Genomic DNA, 19,705 nt, shown 5'->3' on the forward strand with positions numbered 1-19,705 from the left:
ATATGTTTTACTTCACTACATAGACCTTATACATGGAAGACATTTTGACAGGAAAAGCCCAGTTGTAAATGATAAAATAAATGATGGCTGAATTCAATTTAGTTGTTTTGTTATTGTTCATGATAGTGACTATGATGATAGTTATAATGATTATATTATTATTGATGATGATTATTTCAAGGATAATTCATTGTTTCATTGCTATTTGATGGTATATTGTATCTGTTTTAATAACATTTAAGGACATTTGAGGACATTTGCTCCCTCATTAGCAGGGTCTAATTATGTGTCAGCTAGATTTTCTTTTAAAAACTCCACCAAATGAAAAGTGTTGTAAGAATACAAATTTATTGATAAGCACTCACGTACAAAAAAAAAACGTAATTACCATGCAATACAAAGTCAATGTAATCAGAATCATTCTACAGGTCAGTGGACCTTAGCTGTGTGATTGACAGAAAAATAAAACTAGTATGAAAATAAGTGTTACAACAAAACATTTGCCTGTTTACACAAACCTCATTTAAGCCATTCAAAATCACAGTTTTTAATTAAGTCTATTTTGTAAATCTTTTAAAACAAAAAACAAAGCATTCATTAAAGGAATGCAAATATTTCTAAAAAAAAAAAAGAAAAAAGAATCTTTACTCAAAAATGCTGAAATGCTCCTATGGTCTACCTTAAAGAACAACTGAACACCAGCAGAAAATCTTGTTGTTGTTTTTTTTGCTGACCACCAGTGGTTTAACTTCTGATGTCCAGGGTGTATTGGTACACTGCAATATCACTGTTGGGTGTGGTTAGAGGTGCAACACAAATGAAGCTTTCAACCAGAGAGCATTAAAAGCCTGTTTTCAGCCCAGTTATGTTGCTCATAAAATTTTGTGAAATCACATGACATAGGTTATTCCTTGAGTCATTTTGTTGTCACGAGAGAACGAGTGGTTCAAGCTCATAACACACTCTCCCAGCCAGGTCTTCAGGGACCCTCTCAACAGAGTTATCAGAAGCAACATTGGCCTTCTTGTCTTCCAGGCCGTGACTTTGTCTGTGCTCGTTCACTTGGGTATTGGGGTCTCTGAGGGAGATAAGGAGAGTGACAATATCAGTTACAAGGAAGTCTTTCAAGTTACTGGTAAAATAAAATAAAGCATATAAAATAAAGGTGTATTTAGGCAAATAACATCATCTACGTTCTCTTTTTTTACTACCTTCCGTCATATGTTCCATTTATTCTGTCTTCTGTATCTTGTTTTATTGCTCCTCCAAACCTGTTACTAAACTGAACCACGGTACCTGAAAAGTGAGCATAAAATGACCATGACGAAAAAAGTCTTGAACTGAATCAAATACAGGTGGCACCACATGGCATATGAATAACAAGGCAATCTTGTGTGCTATTCCAATGCAGTTTTTGCTTTTTGCATGTCATTTCACGCCATTTAGTCTCTCCTGATTTATATTGTGCAGAAACCGTGTGTCATATTACACTGGCTGTCACAGGACAAAAATAATCAGGAAAGTCAGAGTAAGGAGGTGGATGAGGTGGACTGGGGGCCAATACACCGGACTTTGACCCAAGGGACCGGCGTTCATTTCTCGTGGGAAATAGAAATTAAGTTAAGAAGGTTGCATAAGTTACGTAATTTCAGTGACGTCGTTATTGTAACCCAAACCATGTTGTTTTGAGTAGCGTGTAGCTAAATAGCATTAGCTACGTTAGCTAGCTAGCTAACTATGTTAGTGTTAAAGGCCTTGACAGCCCCCCAAAGCCCTTACCCTCACCCTAACCATCACAGGGTTGTTGTGCGCCTAAACCTATGTGAGTGATTGTATGTATGTCGAGTGGTTAACCGTATAAGCTTCCTCTCATCGCCCTTATACGGCCAACGTGCTAGCAGATAGGGTAAACCTTCTTTGTGTTGCTGCAGTCTATGGGGACTAAACAGCAAAAGCGTTGACATGGCACCCAAATGTCCTTAAAAGTGGCATGCTATTTATATGCCATCCCATGATTTCAAGTTGAATCCAGAGCAACTAGGTCATTTATTCATTACTTTGTTGGCCACTTGGTGGCAGCATAACAATTTGTTAACACAGAACGGACATATCATCACCTTCTAAAGCACATATATTTGCAAACTTTTGCCTATTCACACATCCAGCAGACAGGGAGCAGGTGCAAAATTAGTATTTGGTGTTGACGTGTTTCCAGAATAAGTTCACTCTTCCTTCCTGAGAAACATATGTGGCTCTTTAGCTGCTGAAAGGCCTCGCTGTGTTCACCAGCTAGTCGCTAACTGTGTTTATATGTCGTTTGGTGCTGAGAAGGTAATGTTCATTGGGTTTATTAGAGCTTTTTGATTGCCTGCTACACTAAGAAGACTGAAACTAAACAGCAAAGTTGTGGGCTGTGAAACCAAAACAACAAGCTGAAAGATGCTACCATACTTTGTAGAGATGAGGGGAAATCATTTCTATGGCCACTTGGGGTCAGCGGAAACACACAGTAAACAACACACATAATGACGCTATGAGAGCAGTGAGTGAATCAAAGTAAAGTTCCGGGACTTAAAACTACAACAATGTGCTGAAAGATACAAAAATGAAATGAGCAGGGGGGAGTCAAATTAACTTGGTGGGTTTGTCACCACAGCTGCACCTTTTACTTTACACACACTAATTTTTCCAATGTTAATATCAAAATATTATTAATTGGTGCAGCTTTAAACAATCTAGACATAGTATATGACATGAAATGAAGGGGCCATTGCTGTCATTTTGTAATGTAAAAACATGTGGCTGTCTGCCACTTACCAGCAACTCGCCCTCTCCTTCTCCAGATGAGGTAACCTATAACCAGCACGAGTAGCAACACCGCTAGCCCCCCCAGAACTCCTGAGACAACTGAAGAGGATGAGGTGGCTGTAGGGATTAAAAGATAATGTTAGTAGAGTTAGCGAAGGAGAAAACTAACCATAATCACTGTAGAAAGACAAAAAAATCTCAAGGTGCTCTATGGGTCTCACCAACTACAGTGACTTCGAGTGACTTTGAGGGAACAGAACAGAAGGTTTCGGAGGAGATGTTAACGCCATAGACGCAGCTATACTCTCCTTGCTGTTCAAAATCTATTGAATTGAATTCAAAGGATGCCAGGTAGAAGACTGAGTGGCCAAATGCTGACTTCATGTCAGTGGTGCTCATGTTTGACTTTGTCAGATAGAAATAACCTCCAGGATATCTGGAATGCGTAGAGCAAGAGACAGTGAAGCTGCTGCCTTGGGTGACGGATATTTTGTCTGGGGTGTAGATCACCATTGCATGGGGAGATGAAAGGGAGATGCTGGGCTTTTCCAGTTTCACTGCAGAACAGAGATAGATTTTTACAAACTCATAGATCATAAAACTTGTTTGCAATCTGAAATCAGTCAAATTATATGGACAAAGCACCGCACTGACCTGTGACAGAGAGCTCAGCAGTATTTCCTTGAGGATAATAGATGACTTGATTGGCCAATTTCTTTTGATATTCACAGAAGTATGACCCCTTTTGGTTGAAGTCAACTGCAGGGAAGGTGAAGGTTGTAGCTTCGTGGTCAGAGAATCTTTCCATTTGAAATGATCCTTGGGTCTTTTTCAGGATGAATGTCCCACCCAAGTGTTCTGATACTACAGTGCAGGTGATTTCAACTCTGTCACCCCAGTTTACCTCTGGAGAAGGACTGAAAGTGATTTGGGGCTTTTCTAGAGCACCTGAAATAGATAATAGATTTTAGTAAGTTTGTTTTATCATAAAGTCCAACGCAGCTTCATCTAATACCAGTTTAGAGGTAATGACTTCATTCACAGATTCAAAATGCACCAGGCCACTTACCCAAACAGACAACACCAGCATCTTCACCATGCCCGCAGTTATTTTCCCCAAAACCGGGATGTGTACAATGTGTGAGAGCAGACTCTTGGCCTGTACACGCCACATTATCCAGCCATATTGGACCTGTGCCTCTACCAAAGTGGGCACTTGTAGGAGCAGCAACTGCATGACCGCAGCCAAGCTGTCTACATACCACATCAGCATTGGCCAGTTGCCATTCATCATCACACACAGTTCCCCACTGGCCTTTGTAGAGGAGCTCCACTCTTCCAGAACATTGACCTGAGCCGCTGACCAACCGAAGTTGTGCTGCATATGAAGACAGAAATGAAGTGAGTCCAGATGCAAATGACAGTCCTTGCATTTACATACAATTCTAAAAAGTGTATTTGGATTTTTGGATTGCCTGTGTGTATTAATACACATTCATTTTAATTTTAAAACACAATGTAAATACATTTCATGTTGTATTTTGAAGCTTGTCCCACCATCATCAGGAGCAAGAAGCAGAAAATTGGTTTACTTAAAATAATAATGTGAAATAATATATATATTGAAGCAATAGTTTGACATTTTGGCAAACATTCTAATTGGCTTTCTTGCTGAATGTTCGATATTTGGATGGATACCACATTTACATCTGTATGATGAATGCAACTAGAGACAGCTGCCAGTTAGCTTAGCTTAGCTTAGCTTAGCTTAGCGTAAAGGCTGGAAATGGGTTAAATAGGTAGCCTGGCACCGTCCGAAAGCCTTAAAACCTCCCTACCGGCACCTCTAAAGTTCCCTAATTAGCATTTTATCTCTGATTTATGATTCATTTAGGGTAGTTGTGTCACCATTTTCCAGTGTTTACGTTAAACTAAGCCAACCAGAATGTGATGATCTTACAGAGGTGAGAGTGGTATCAATCTTCTCATGTAACTCTTAAAAAAAGCAAATTCTGTATTTAAGTTCAACTTAAGTTGTCAAATTATTCCTTTAAGTTTGATTTTGCGCTTGATTGAATGAGTACTATAACAATTTTTCACTCCACTTTTACTTGGAAGATGTAAACAGAATACAATTCTGAAACAAATGCTGATTATATTATTATTATTTGTCCTACTGCATGTGAGAATTTTGAACACATCATTTAAAAGTCTTTACCTGCACAGATAGCACCAGCATCACGTTCATGCCCACACCTTGAGCTTCGGAAACCTTTCAGCGAGCATTGCTGAAGAGATGTCACATTGTCAAAGCACGAATCGCTGGCTTCCACTACTGATCCACTGCCTTGGCCAAAATGGGCACCCCTGGGTGCATTCAATGCATGTCCGCATTGCAGCTGCTCACACACCACCTCAGCTTTACTCAGAGTCCAGTCTGAGTCACACACTGTTTGCCACACATCGCCATGACGGACCTCTACTCTGCCAGTACACTCATCCTTACTGTTAGCCAACCGTACCTCCAGACTTCCTGTGAAGTCAAGTAAACCACAACAATTATATGGTATCAGACATTACAAATGAATTTTAATGTAGTCTAGTCAAAGATAAGGCAGATAAATAATAATCAAAGAAAAACACTTGTGGGGTACCACATTGCACACAATCCAGACAGATCATTTGTCATTTTTTGTATATTTTCTTACCTGCGCAGACAACTCCAGCAACTGATGTGATGTTGCAAGTTCGGTCTGTAAATGGTCTTTGTGGGCACTGAGCGAGTGTTGACTCCAACCCATTGCATTCAATTTGATCAATCCAGGTCTGTCCTGTGCCATGGCCATAGTCAGCTATGGTGGTGATCTGATGAACCCTCCCACAGTCCAGCTGTCTGCACACCACTGATGCATCGTTCACATCCCAGGATTCACCACACACAGACCCCCAATGGCCTTTGTCATAGAAGTCCACTCTTCCAACACAACGACTGTGCCCACCGGACAACTTCACATTGCCTGGAAATGACCGTTGTTAAATGAATGTACAGTTCATGCATTCCAACTTTGGTATTATTTTTTTTTTTTGGTCCATCTGTTGTCTGAGCACTCACTATGTTATTCTGTGAGTACATTAGTGTCGCGATTTGAATCACGAGGTAACGTACAGAGTAACATGGTTACTGGACTACTCATTGCTTTGACTTTTGACACTGTGTTCATTTGTTATATTGTTGCCATTTCTTGACCTATACAAGAAAGACGGCTAACAGTGGTGGAGGACATTTTCAAAGTACAAGGTAGGTTTAATGGTTGTAAAATGAAAAGTGGTTTGTAACTCCCTTCTGCTTTATAGCAGACAATATACAGAATGGTAAAACAGAAGCAAACAATAAACTATATTCCATGGAGCAATGCTGAGGATGATTTTGAATTAGAGTTAAAAAGTCTAATAGCACAGGGGGGGGGGGCTACTCTGCAGTCTGGTGGTGTGACAGTAGAAACTTCTATATCTTTTTCAAGATGGCAGCAGGGTGACCATGTTGAGGCTGGGGTGAGTACTTCTGATACTCAAGAAACTGAAGATAAATATATCTGTTGATGATGTATCTGAAGATAATGAATCTAAAGATCAAATAAGACAATATATGATTAGATAAATTATCGTCAGATATCTAAAGATAAGTGTATCTGAAGAAAATTTTTCTGAAAATATTTTACATACTGAAATATCTTCAGATACTGTTCAAATACTTTACTAAAAGTAAAACTACCACAGTGTAAAAATACTCCAGTACAAGTAATGCATTGGAAATGTTAATTAAGTAGGTATTACAGTATGAAAGTATAATTAGGAAAAGGTAGACTACTTAAAGTATTAAAAGTAATAGAACTCAATATAGAAAAAATGGCCCCTGTGTTATATTATTATATATATCATTAGATTATTCATGTGTCTATTTAAAAGAAGAAGAGATACAGAAGAGTTCACTCTTGTAGTTGGTTTAGGTGTAGCAAATTTTTTACAGTATAGAACTGCATCAATTATTTTCATTATGGGATAATTTTCTCGATATATAGAGTGACTGTTTGGTTTGCAAAAATATTCAGAAAATAGTGAGAGATGCCATCACAATTACCCAGAGCCCAAAGCGCTTAAGCTGCTAGATAAATGTAGTAGAGTAAAAAGCTAATTATTTCTCTCTGAAATGTGGAGTAGAAGTGTAGAAGAAAAGACTCAAGTGAACTGCAAGTACCTCACATTTGTACTTAAGGTACATTACTTGAGTACGTTCCACCACTGATAGCTAACCCTAGCTAGGGCCCCTCCTTTCAGAACCTTCCAGGGCCCATGTAGTTCATATCCCCTTATACACAATAAGTGAGTCTTACCTGAACATTCAACGGCTGCCTCTTCAACACGATTGTTGCTGCTCCTGGTATATTCTCTCAGTGTACACAGTGATAGAGAGTTCTCATCACCGCGACAACTGACCTTATACCCTCTCAGTTCACTGCCTTCACCAAATGATCCTGAGACCTTGACAGGATCTCCACAGTTCATCTCTCTGCACACCACTCTAGCTTCATTCATTCCCCAGTTAATATTATATGCTGGTGACCAGTGGCCACCATGGTGGAACTCCACCCTGCCTGAGCACTGGTCAGTCCCATTAATCAGTCTAATGGTAGCTGAAAAGCAAAGGAGCAACAATCAGCAATTAGTTAGTTGGTGTTTTTATAACAATTTCATAATTGACAATGATCAGCACAATATTCATCGAGCACTGGTTATGGCCAACAGATAAATATAAGCATTAAAAACACTGTATCAAATAAAGTAAAGCATGTTCTAACAAAGGGAAATGAACGGCAAAAGAGTAATAACTGAGATGACACCTGAGCACACCACACTGGCATCTTCGCCATGGCCACAGTTATTTTCTCCAAGTGTGGGATGTTGGCAGTGCAAAAGGGACGTCTCATTGCCGACACAGTTGACATCATCTAGCCAGATGTCCCCATGGCCTTGGCCAAAGAAGGCACCAGATTTGGCTGTCTGAGCTGTTCCACAGTCCATGGCTCTGCACACCACCTGAGCATCTCTGATGTCCCACTCATCATCGCACACTGTTCCCCACTGGCCATCATGCAGAACCTCCACTCTACCAGAGCATCGGTCCGTGCCATTGACAAGTTTTAGCGGTGGAACACCTGAGGACAGGTCCACTCGTGTTAAAAGTACTCACCACTTTTAGTCAAATTATGCAATATTAGGGTTTATATTACCTGTCAAATGTATTTTTACAATTTAGTAGTTAGTTACTTAAAAACATCATTTCCCATAATATAAACAACGAGATAATAACAATCTGAGATAAAAAAGACATAGTTAGAAAAAGCATTACAAATAATTAATACATCACTAGATGCTGTTAGCACATATGCTAGCCATAAAGCATTGCTACCACTAACTACCACTGACCCCCTAATCCTGTTAACTTTGCCATAGCTGTAAAGTGGAGTTAAATATTTGACAGTTCAAATAAAGTCACAGATAACAACTAATACTGCATTGTGGCATCACCAGGAGACATTCCCATACATGATTGGCTGCCTCATCATAAAATGGCCACCATTTCCCCACCTCATCTCCCAGAATGCCTTACGACATAGACAGGTGAAGGCGCTTAAGCCACCTAATTAAAGCAAGACTTGGGAACCTGAGTAGGTACCAGAAGGACAGAAAGCACATGGCTGGAATGAGGTGGGAAGGACGGACTGTGAAGAGGACATGTACAGGAAAGGGTCTTAATATGTCCTACAAAAACATCAGTTAGCCACATCGTTGCTGGGGACATTTTCATTATGATGAACATGGGGCCTGTAGTTTTATTTAGAGTCGATAAAACATAAATCATTCTGCTTGTGTAAATACTCACTAGCTTCCTTGTAGCAGTAGTCCCAAACAAATGCACAATTTGAGTAATGTGTAATGAAAACTAAGCTTTAAAGCTTTTAGAATCCATTCTTGCTTCTAATGACCACATGCCATTTGCTGTTCTAGTTGACATCTCTACCTTTTGTGTCTTACCTGCACATGAAAGAGAAACACCTTCACAGCTCCCTGTGATTTCTTGAAGTTCACACTGCGAGATAGAGCTCACATTGCCAGAGCATCTGCTTGTGTACCCTCTCAGTCCGCTATCACCAAAATTGAAGCTTTCTTGGGATTTCTTTGGAGATCCACAACTGAGTTCCTCACACACCATTGTAGCCTCTTTCAGGCCCCAGTTACTATTACACATTTTCCCCCACTGGCCATTGTTGAAGACCTCCACTCTGCCAGAGCAGCGGTCTGTCCCGTTGTACAATCTGACTGTATCTGGAAAGGATGTAAAAACATTTTTATTTAAACTGTTCAAAAAGTGAATTTAAAATGTTCATATTTCAGCAGTGACATTTGGTATTTTCCTGTGCTTTTCAGAATGACAGGGCTTGAGGTCACTCAAGCAAGGAGAACAGAATGTACTGCTTCTAAATCTGTGATATTTGCACTACTGAATTACCACAAAAACAGAAACAGATGATTGTGAGGACTGCAGGAGGATTTTTTCAGAAAAGAGCTGTTTAACTGTTGATACAGTAGTAGATACATCAACAGCAGTTATGCATGGGTGAAAACAAATCAAGAAGAAAAGACTATGTGTCACCATTGAAAACAAATGCGCATTTATCAGGATTTTGGCCAGCCTGATTTCTTTCAGCAACAGTATAGAATGTGTTACCTGAGCATACAAGACCAGCATCTTCATTGTGGTCACAGTCGTGTTGTCCAAAACCTCTGTGCGGACAGTCAGCAAGGGATTTTTCATGACCAGTACACTCAATATCATCCAACCAAACCTGATCCCGACCTCTGCCGAAGAAGGCCTTGTACTTGACCGTGAGAGCGTTCCCACAATTCATCTCTCGGCATGCGACAGCTGCTTCCTGCATGCCCCATCTGTCATCACAAACTGTCCCCCACTGTCCATCGTGGTAGACTTCAACTCGGCCAGAGCACCGATTAGTCCCGTTAATCAGCCGAATTGGTTTACTGTCTGAAAGGTGGGAAATAAGAAAGTAAAGGGCATGTTAATTCAGAGGTCATCCAAAATAGCAGATACTCTAACCATGTAAAGTTCACTAAAAAATGTATGAGTTTTTTTGAACCCCTGAATGGCTTACTTGTACAGACAACAGTAGCGTCACTACAGCTTTCCTTGAATTCTTGAATAGAGCACTGTGAGAGAGAGGTCTCATTTCCAAAACAGGTGGTTTTGACTCCAACCAGGTCACGTGCCTCTCCAAAATACAGCGCTTCGGCCTGAGTGACAGGAGTGCCACAGTTAACCTCTCTGCACAACACATCAGCTTCTTCCTTGCCCCAGTCACTGCTGCATATTCGCCTCCAGTGTCCATTATGGTAGAGTTCAACTCTGCCGTTACACCGATTGCTTCCGTTGACCACCCTCACATAGTCTGCAAATGATGTCGATAGAAACAGAAATCAACAAATATGCAATTACTGATTGTGTGTAAGAACTAAATGTCCATAGGCTCTTTGTAAACAGTAATTTCACAATGTATGAATACCGGTACTGTGAAATTGTGTGAGAAAACGGTAAAAAAAAGGGTTAGCTTTGCATAAAAACAGGAAACATAGGGGAACAGATAGCTGGGCTCTGTCTAATGTTAATAAGAATGTCACAACCTGCATCTCTACAACTCACTAATTAACACATTCTCATTTTCTTACTCTGTATAAAAACCAGAGTGAAACAACAAGTCACTATTTTACCTACTGTATTATTTCTAGAGTTTGAGCAGTAGCGAGGCAACCAGCGAAATTATGAAGCGGCAGCCAGAAGTGCCTTAGTTTAGAACACGAATGCATAAATATCTTAATTAAAATGTGTTCATGTACAACGTAGGACCACATCACTGAAAGTAAGAAGCTCATTGAGAAAACAGGTTTTCAGGACCCATAAATATTTGTAATGCACATGTATTAACATATAAATAACATTTGACCATTGTTAAATAGCACAAATAACTGTACATACTGTTAAAGTCATGCAGCAAAGCTTGTACAATTTCCACCCCAGGTTCAGAAATATATATATAATTTTAAAGGGGCACTCCACCAATTTTACACATAACGTTAAGTTTACTCATCATGAGAAGTACTACTCAGCCTATGAAGACAGTTTTATAATGTTTAATCCTGGGGCCCTGAAGGGAGATTTCCAAAGTCTAAAAAACTACATTAGACAACATTTCACATAGCAACTTCTATTTGCATCTCCATGTGGTGGCAGTGCCCAGTTGTAAGGTTAGTAGGCTGTTTTGCTTAATTTCCACATGCCAATCCACTTTCTTGCTGACCTGATTGTGCAATAATTATTATCCAACGAAGGTTAAAATGAAGGGCAACTGGACTTGGTTGAAGCTACAACCAAGTCCAGTTGCCCTTCATTTTAACCTTCGTTGGATAACTATGACCTGGATGACTGAGAATCTTCATAGACAATAATTATTATGTTGTTTCCTTGGAAGGCTTGGCTATCAAAACAAAAAAAACATGCACCAGAGAACACAAGTGTTGACCTGTACATCTTGGAAACCCTTACCACGCCTGCATGCTATCACAGGGATAACAACCAAAAACTGCCCAAACTCAGTGGGAGGGCGTGGAGTCTCCTCACTACATGAAGTCATCAAACATTATATATGTGGTTTTTTTCAACCCACTCAAGTCTCCGTCAATGCTCATGTTGCTTTGTTTTGAACCAAAACATACCTTAAAGTAGACAACAAATTGTGAACTGACCATATAATCTCTCAGATTTTGAACTCAAGTTGCAATATGATCAGCTGATGTGATTAATGCTGCGTTAGCTACTTTTATCTTTTGTATTTCCCAATTTCCCTTGACAGTTCCACATTTCTGGTCTTACAAATAATTAAAGGAAGATACTTGCAATTCAGGGTGTTAAAGGACTATAACTTTAATTTTGTGTTAATTCTAAGGATTTACATAGTCGAATCAGAATCGTCAAGTCCTGTCTATAGTCGACTGATACGCGGCGATTGCGAGCGGGGGGGGGGGGGGGGGGGGGGGTTACACACGGTAGCTCCGCTTCAATCTTGAGAAGTCTCTATTCATTCAACTTACACTGTAAATTTCAAGGCAAGGCTACAGCCAGCATCCAATTAGCTTAGCTTAGCAGAAAAACAAGAAACGAGGAAACAGTAAGACTGGCTCAATTCAAAGGTGACAAGATCTGCCTACCAGCACTTCTGAAGCTCACTGATTAACACACTATATGTTGTTTATTTGTGTAAAAACAAAAACACGCCATTATGTTTTCCAGTCTTTGTACTAAGCTAAGCAACCCTGTAGCTTAATATTTATTAGACAAGTTATCAGAGGTGGGACCAAGTCATCGTTTTACTAGTCCGAGTCAAGTCTAAAGTCTTAGCACTCAAGTCCCAAGTCGAGTCCCAAGTCCAGACCGATCATGAGTGGCAAGTCTGAATCAAGTCTCAAGTCAAGGACCAACAAGTCCAAGTCTTAAACTTTGAGTTTTGAATCCTAAACAAGTTTTTTTTTTAAAGTTAAAAATAAAACAATGTATTGAATGAAGCATTAGCCTGTACAGAAAGAAGGCAGAGGTGTAGTTTCGAACATAAAATTTCATGAATTAAATTAAATGTTCATGTACATGGAGGGGAGCAGAGCAGGTGACAAGTGAACTATTCGAGTTGACGAAGTTAACGCTGAAATAAAACCGTGGTGTTTTGTCGGGAGATGCAGTGACAGAAACCAGCGGTGAGAAAACTATAAATCGCTATGACGTTAGAAGACGCAGACACAGTGGATATTTTACAAGAACCGATCAGGTAAAGCAACACTGAACACACCTCTTAGAGAGGGTCGAGAGCCTCAGCTGTGAAGGAAAGGGGTGCGCTGGATTTATAAAATAAAGTGAGTGTCGCTATTATCGTTTTATCTTAATTAGCTTGTTTTTATAATTGGTAGAAGCAGCTTCACGCAACAGCTGCAGCAGTCTCTCTACACAGTTTCGACCTGACCTTTCTTTTCTCCATGAGGTGGAGGAATTTAGAAAATTACGTGGTGCTGTCAGGCCCCCAGCTGTTGTGCATGGATTAGCCTATGCGTAACATTCCTCCAGCCAGAGGATCACGAACCGTTCACAGCGCGCTGGTAGTAGGCCTACTAGGCTACACCCATTATAGGTACCGGAGAGGGAGTGGGTCTCTGGGGCGTACAGGGCCAGGAACAGGAGATCGCGGAACGGCCGGCCGCGCTTTGGACGGTCGGTGATTGTTCCCTCTTGCTGGAGGAAGCCACACGCTCCAGTCTAATTGAGCACAGCGCTACGTTGAGGCGCAGCGCAGTTTTTTTAAATCATAATTTATATTCGGGCATAGGGAGTGTCAAGTCAGCTCCAGTCAAAAGGCTCAAGTCCAAGTGAAGTCACGAGTCATTGCTGTTCAAGTCAAAGTCTAGTCGCAAGTCTTCGTTGATTTTTTGCCAAGTCCAGTCTAAAGTCATCATTTTTGCCAATTCATGTGACTCGAGTCCACACCTCTGCAAGTTATCAATCAATCTTCTCAGGTCTTTGTGATAAAGCAAATATGCATATTTCCCAAAATGTCCAATTTAATAAAAGGTACAAAGTGTGCTATTCAGAGTTGTGGACTCGAGTCACATGACTTGGACTCGACATAACTGAGGTGCTAATGAACTCAGTCTTACCTGAACAGATAACCCCAGCATCTTCACCGTGGCCACAGTTATGTGTCCCTAATGTTCTGTGTGGGCACTTGAGGATGGAAGATTCACGACCAGTACACTGCACATCATCCAGCCAGATCTCGTCCTTTCCCTCGCCAAAAAAGGCGCCTTTTTTGGCCTCAAGAACTGTTCCACAGTCTAGCTCTTGACACACCACGTCAGCGTTGGCAACGCTCCAGTGATCATCACACACCGTTCCCCAACTGCCACTGTTGAAGACCTCCACTCTACCAGAGCAACGCGAAGGGCCGACAAGCTTAATGTTTTTTTCACATTCTGGTGATGAAAAATGAAAAGACAATAGGTGTTGTGTCACCATGAACTCCAACAAATACAAAAATACTTTTCTATTAGATCAGGATGTAGAAATCTAAATATCTAAATGATATGCATAGTATTTCAGACATGCAACATAAATAGAATTTACTGACCTGTAAGCAGTGATAAACTCAGAAGACCTACAGCAGAAACATATTGTAAAATGTTCTAATTAAGAATGACAGCCCAGAGATTTGTCATGAATATTTAAAAAAGTATATGTTGTCCAGTAAATATAAAGCAGTCAGTACAATTTATTACGAATCAGGAAAAGTCCCATGAGATGTACCATTACATTTTCATGCAGGTCCCAAAATACATAACCCATAGTTACATTAATTCAATAATAAAAAACTATTCTTTTAATAAACACTTTGAGACTCTCTCTTCTGTTTTCTGTATCTCCATCATGGTTTTGAGAATATGCAACCAAACTACTTGAATATACTGCACTCACATGTTTTGATTTAAGAAGTCAAGAAAACAAAAGTCAAAAGGAAGAAGTCAAATTGAAAAAACAAAAAACTTACCTACTGACAAATAAAAAACTAAATGTAGTTTTTCAGCAGAAATGAACATCATATTGTTTCTTCAAAGTAGGTCAAATGCTGTGAAGGTACAATAAAAAATGAAAAAAAAAGTATTCATTTAAAAAAGGATGTTTTCTTTGTGGTGGTGTGTGTCTGTAGCAGAGCAAGAAAAGCTTGTTGATCTTTATTTTTTTTAAACCATAATCTGGTGATTAAGTAGCAATCTTACCTTCTATATCCTAGAAGTCTGGACAGCTATTAAAATGAACTAACAATTCAAAATAAAAAGTTGATCACATTGGGAACACCCAAAGGATAGAAGCCCCATGTACAGATCCAGTAATTCTTATGAATAAAAAGGGGCTGCCTGGACTTGGACTGCAAACTGGACACATGTTGACATTTTGATCAATCATTAAAGACAGAGGATGATGAGAGATCATTTTCTTTTACACAATATCTACATTACTATTTGAAAAGACATTATAATCAACAGGAAAACACACCCACATGTAACATAATGCTTGCAAGCAGCTGAACATGAGAGAAAGACTGATTTATGGACACGACAAATGATCAGTGGCAGAAAAATAAAAGGGAAAAGCAGATCAAAAGGATAGTTGCTGTGTACAAATGTCAAGAGGTGAACTTGACCAATGACTCCCAGTGCTAAACCTTACCACCTGATCCCTCTTGTTTTCATTTTCAGCAGTCGTTTTTATGTTGAATTTGTAATTTCCCCCTTTCTTTAAATTACAGAGAAGTAGTATGAACTCGCATCTCTACAACAGTGTGAGATCTTTTGGCAAGCCTACACATAACATTTGACTAAGTGCAAATCTATGTCACTTTATAAAATATGTTCAATGAAAATGACACTAAATTGTGAGCATGGGGGGCTAATGTTTTATCTAATACTGTTGCAGCAACTTTATTACAAATAATTTTGTAATAAATGTTGTACTTCCAATAAAATATGAATGTAAAACCCATTCCACTTTCAATTCCATTGTAAATGTAAGTTTTGTAGCTTTTCAATACACTGAAAATAATTTGGAAGTAGCATTGTTGTTTCCTGGCAAGAATTAAACATGAAAAGAATATAGAATTTTTCAAATGTTTATTTTGTTGTACATTAAACTTATATATTAAACTTAATATGGTCAGTCCTGGTTAAGTCTTTAGAATTTTACTCACAAATCCTTTGATTCATTGTAAATCCATGCCCATTATGGATAATAACCCCATTTGTTATTTCAGATGCACCTAAAGCACTGACATATCCTATTTTACAAGTATTTTCTTACCTTATGAAATGGGTTAATGTAGTTTTTGGCTCATCAGAATAACTGAATGGTCTGAGATGTGTTCTTTCACAAATGCTTGACTTTATAAAGCCAGTTCTTCTCCCACATCTTAGAGTTAACATGACTCATTGGGACCTGGAATGACAAACTTCCCCTTTATTCATTTCCTGTTATGCACCTCAAAATTTTGCCCCATGCAGTGTCTTCCTGTGAAATATCATGGGAGTAACTACAATCTGTGTATACGACTGGCGCACCAGTGGAGCCACAGCTGATGCTGCCTGTAGATCCCCAACTGTGCCCCAACAGAAAACGTGAACCAGGATGCAAAATGAGTAATATCAAGGAATGTGTTCAATTGCTGTGAAAACAGCAATAACTTTTGGGACTACTGATCAATCAGCACTGTCCCTGTTAACTAAACTACACAATACATAATACATATACATGGTCATACATAAAATAGACATAAAATACATTTTATTGGAGTGGTTTTCACCTAAGTTCATTTTCCTGACAAGTTGTTCTTTTGTTTTTTTGTCAATAAGAACATGACTATACATAACATTGAGGCTGTACGTGACGTTGCCTAACTGACTTGTCTATTCAGCGTTTTGAGTTTGGCCATCTGTTTGCACAAATAATGAATTTCCTTAAGTTACCTCCGGTTACAGCTGCACATGTTGCCATTTCACAAAATTATTATCTCCCCAACTTCCCCTTCATGCTGTAGTTTTGTCATTTCATGAACATTCTCACAAAACTCATTTCGTCCTTGTTTTCCTACATGCTCCATGATTCATACTTGCTTGTACATATTTTACTAAAATACAATTGATAAATCACCACTGGATTCCTCAAACTCTATGTGCTAAGCACAATTAAGCCCTAGGCAAGGCAAGGCAAATGTACTTATATAGCACATTTGATACCCAAAGGCAACCCAGAGTGCTTTACAGAGTACACGGGCAGTATTTTCCTTTAATATTTATAAAGTATTTTGAGTTGAGTTATAAGCTAAATAGACCTTTTACACAGGAGACATTTTTACTTGTCAGCACAGTTACTAATAACATTAACGATGGCTCTTGCTTGGCCAATGCAGCTTCAATATATTCAGCAATCAATACAAGATAATTGTAGGGGATAGAAGAAGAAGAGCACAGGAAGAGTATGTTAGAGGTTAGGAGTTAGAGGTGTTATAAAAGGAAGTGTTCTCGGAAGAGATGAGTTTTCAAGAGCTTCTTGAAGTTAGAGAGGGACGCCCCTGCTCTGATGGCGTGTGGTAGCTCGTTCCACCATCGTGGTGTCACATATGAGAATAGCCAGGAGTGGGATTGCTTTGTGTGAAGGGATGGCAGAGCCAGGCGACGTTTGTTGGAGGAGCGTAGCGGCCAAGAAGGAACGTACGTTTGTATTATGGGGTTTAGGTAGATGGGTGCAGACCCAGTAGTCACTCTGTATGCAAGCAAAAACCAGACCCTGAACCATTTGTAAGGGTTTCACCGCACAAGCTGGAAGACCTGCTAGGAGGGCAATGCAATAGTCAAGGCAAGAGAAAATCATGGCCTGTACCAGAAGCTGGGTGGCGTGCTGAGTGAGGTAGGGCCTGATTTTCCTTATGTTGTAAAGAGCAAAGCAGCATGACCGAGAGACAGCAGCAACATGCTCTGAAAAGGACAGCTGGTCATCAATCATGACACCCAAGTTTCTCACCACCTTGGTTGGAGTGATGGTTGCGGAGCCAATTTGCAGTTTGATGTTATGGTGGATAGATTGCTTGGCTAGAATGACCAAGAGTTCAGTCTTAGAGAGGTTTAGTTGAAGGTGGAAAACCTTCATCCATGCAGATATGTCCGATAGACAGTCCGTGATCCGCGCCGAGACAGTTGGATCGCCTGGCGGAGAGGCAGTGGGAGGAGGATAATTGTCCTTGCCACAAAACATTGTAGGAACGCCCAGAGAGGTAGGATTCGAACCACAGGAGTGCTTTACTCGAGATGCCCATTGCTGAGAGAGCGGAGAGCAGGATCCTGTGGTTGACTGTGTCAAAGGCAGCTGATAGGTCAAGCAGGATAAGAACCGAGGATTGGGCTGCAGCTTTAGCTGACCTTAGGGCTTTTGTTACAGACAGAAGGGCCGTTTCAGTAGAGTGGGCACTCTTAAAACCAGACTGATATGGATCTAAGAGGTCATTCCCTAAGAGGAATTCTGAGACCTGTTTGAATACTGCCCGTTCAATAGTTTTGGGTAAAAAAGGTAGAAGAGACACTGGTCGATAGTTCTCAACTTGAGTTGGGTCAAGTGAGAGCTTTTTGAGCAAGGGTGTAACCCGGGCCCTTTTGAAATTGGTCGGGAAGGTTCCTGAAGCCAGAGAAGTATTTATCACGTGAGTGATTGTCGGGACCACAGTAGGAGATATGGCTTGGAGGAGATTCGTAGGAATCGGGTCCAGTGGGCATGTAGTTGGACGGCTACGGGTCAAGAGTTCTGATACTTCACTCTCTGTGAGAGGAATAAACGAGGAGAGTGAACAACCACTGACCTGGGAGGGCAGAGGACAAGATGTAGTAGGACTGCTACAATGGTTGAGTTTGAGTGTTTCAGAGAATTGTCTAGTTATAGCCTCCAATTTGCCTGTGAAGAAGGCAGCAAAGGTATCAGCAAGTTTGTGGGTGGTGGAGGTGGAGGAGGATTTAGTAGCACTTTAAAAGTGGAAAATAATTTCCTTGAGTCAGTGGCACTGCTTATTCTGTCATTATAGAACGCAGTTTTGGCAGCACTGATGCTTGTTGAGAAGGAGGATAGGAGCAATTGGTAGCCCTTAAGGTCGGTGGGGTCTTTGGTTTTTCGCAATTTTCTTTCAGCCGCTCTGAGATCAGTACGGAGCCCACGGATGGTATCAGTTAACCACGGGTGGGACTGGTTTGGGCGAGCAGGCTTGGTGGATAGAGGACACAGGCTATCCAGGCACAAGCTTAGTGTAGAGCACAGAGATTGTGTGGCATCACTGACCTCAAGTGAGGAAAATGTGTTGAGAGAGGGTAGAGCGGAAACTTCCACTGAGGCAAAGTGAGCGGGAGACAGGTTGCGGAGGTTGCGGCGGTGTGAGACCACTGGTGTTGGAAGAATGGGCTATTTCAGTAATTCCATTCAAAAAGTGAAACTTGTATAATGTATACATTCATTCCACCCAGACTGATATATTTCAAGTGTTCATTCCTTTTAATTTTGATGATTATAACTGACAACTAATGAAAACCCCAAAATCAGTATCTCAGAAAATTAGAATATTGTGAAAAGGTTCAATATTGAAGACACCTGGTGCCACACTCTAATCAGCTAATTAACTCTGTTAAGTTAAGTTCTGTAGGCTACACAATCATGGGGAAGACTGCTGACTTGACAGCTGTCCAGAAGATGACCATTGACACCTTGCACAAGGAGGGCAAGACACAAAACGTCATTGCTAAAGAGGCTGGCTGTTCACAGAACGCTGTGTCCAAGCACATTAATAAAGAGAAAAAAGGGAAGGAAAAGATGTGGTAGAAAAAAGTGTAGCAATAGGGATAACCGCACCCTGGAGAGGACTGTGAAAGAAAACCCATTCAAAAATGTGGGGGAGATTCAAAAAGAGTGGACTGCAGCTTGAGCTTCAAGAATCACCACGCACAGACGTATGCAAGACATGGGTTTCAGCTGTCGCATTCCTTGTATCAAGCCACTCTTGAACAAGACTCAGCGTCAGAAGCGTCTTACCTGGGCTAAAGACAAAAAGGACTGGACTGCTGCTCAGTGGTCCAAAGTTATGTTCTCTGATGAAAGTAAATTTTGCATTCCCTTTGGAAATCAAGGTCCCAGAGTCTGGAGGAAGAG

At 40.3% G+C, this 19,705-nt stretch overlaps 1 protein-coding gene across 2 annotated transcripts; it reads right to left on the reverse strand.

Annotated features, from left to right (window-relative positions):
• Positions 1-329: 329 nt before the first annotated feature.
• LOC119908947 (scavenger receptor cysteine-rich type 1 protein M130-like) lies at positions 330-15,906 on the reverse strand. 2 transcript variants are annotated; one of them, XM_038726914.1, is made up of 17 exons: positions 15,830-15,906; positions 14,523-14,600; positions 14,106-14,132; positions 13,636-13,950; positions 10,038-10,331; positions 9,596-9,910; positions 8,902-9,192; positions 7,707-8,021; positions 7,200-7,499; positions 5,517-5,825; positions 5,027-5,341; positions 3,878-4,186; positions 3,463-3,756; positions 3,030-3,365; positions 2,818-2,925; positions 1,212-1,296; positions 330-1,078 (listed from the first exon to the last, which is right to left on the reverse strand). In XM_038726914.1, exons 2-17 carry the CDS (start codon positions 14,572-14,574, stop codon positions 928-930), a joined length of 3,816 nt encoding a protein of 1,271 aa, XP_038582842.1. In that variant the 5' UTR covers positions 14,575-14,600; positions 15,830-15,906; the 3' UTR covers positions 330-927. The 2 variants fall into 2 exon arrangements, with proteins under 2 accessions (XP_038582842.1, XP_038582841.1); XM_038726913.1 differs by lacking the exon at positions 15,830-15,906 and adding an exon at positions 14,752-14,912.
• Positions 15,907-19,705: the final 3,799 nt, after the last annotated feature.

Source organism: Micropterus salmoides, unplaced genomic scaffold, assembly GCF_014851395.1.
Source record: "Micropterus salmoides isolate LMB-PRFRI ecotype aquatic unplaced genomic scaffold, ASM1485139v1 Ms_hic_scaffold_18, whole genome shotgun sequence".
NCBI classification, from domain to species: Eukaryota; Metazoa; Chordata; class Actinopteri; order Centrarchiformes; family Centrarchidae; genus Micropterus; species Micropterus salmoides.

Excerpts from the sequence above, each read along its gene's own strand:
- LOC119908947 (XM_038726914.1), bottom strand. The coding sequence starts at position 14,574 with ATGATGTTCATTTCTGCTGAAAAACTACATTTAGTTTTTTATTTGTCA. Across the intron at positions 10,332-13,635 it reads TGCTGGGGTTATCTGTTCAG|ACTATGTGAGGGTGGTCAAC; the intron begins GTAAGACTGAGT and ends CATCATTTGCAG. Across the intron at positions 9,911-10,037 it reads CGCTACTGTTGTCTGTACAA|ACAGTAAACCAATTCGGCTG; the intron begins GTAAGCCATTCA and ends CCCACCTTTCAG.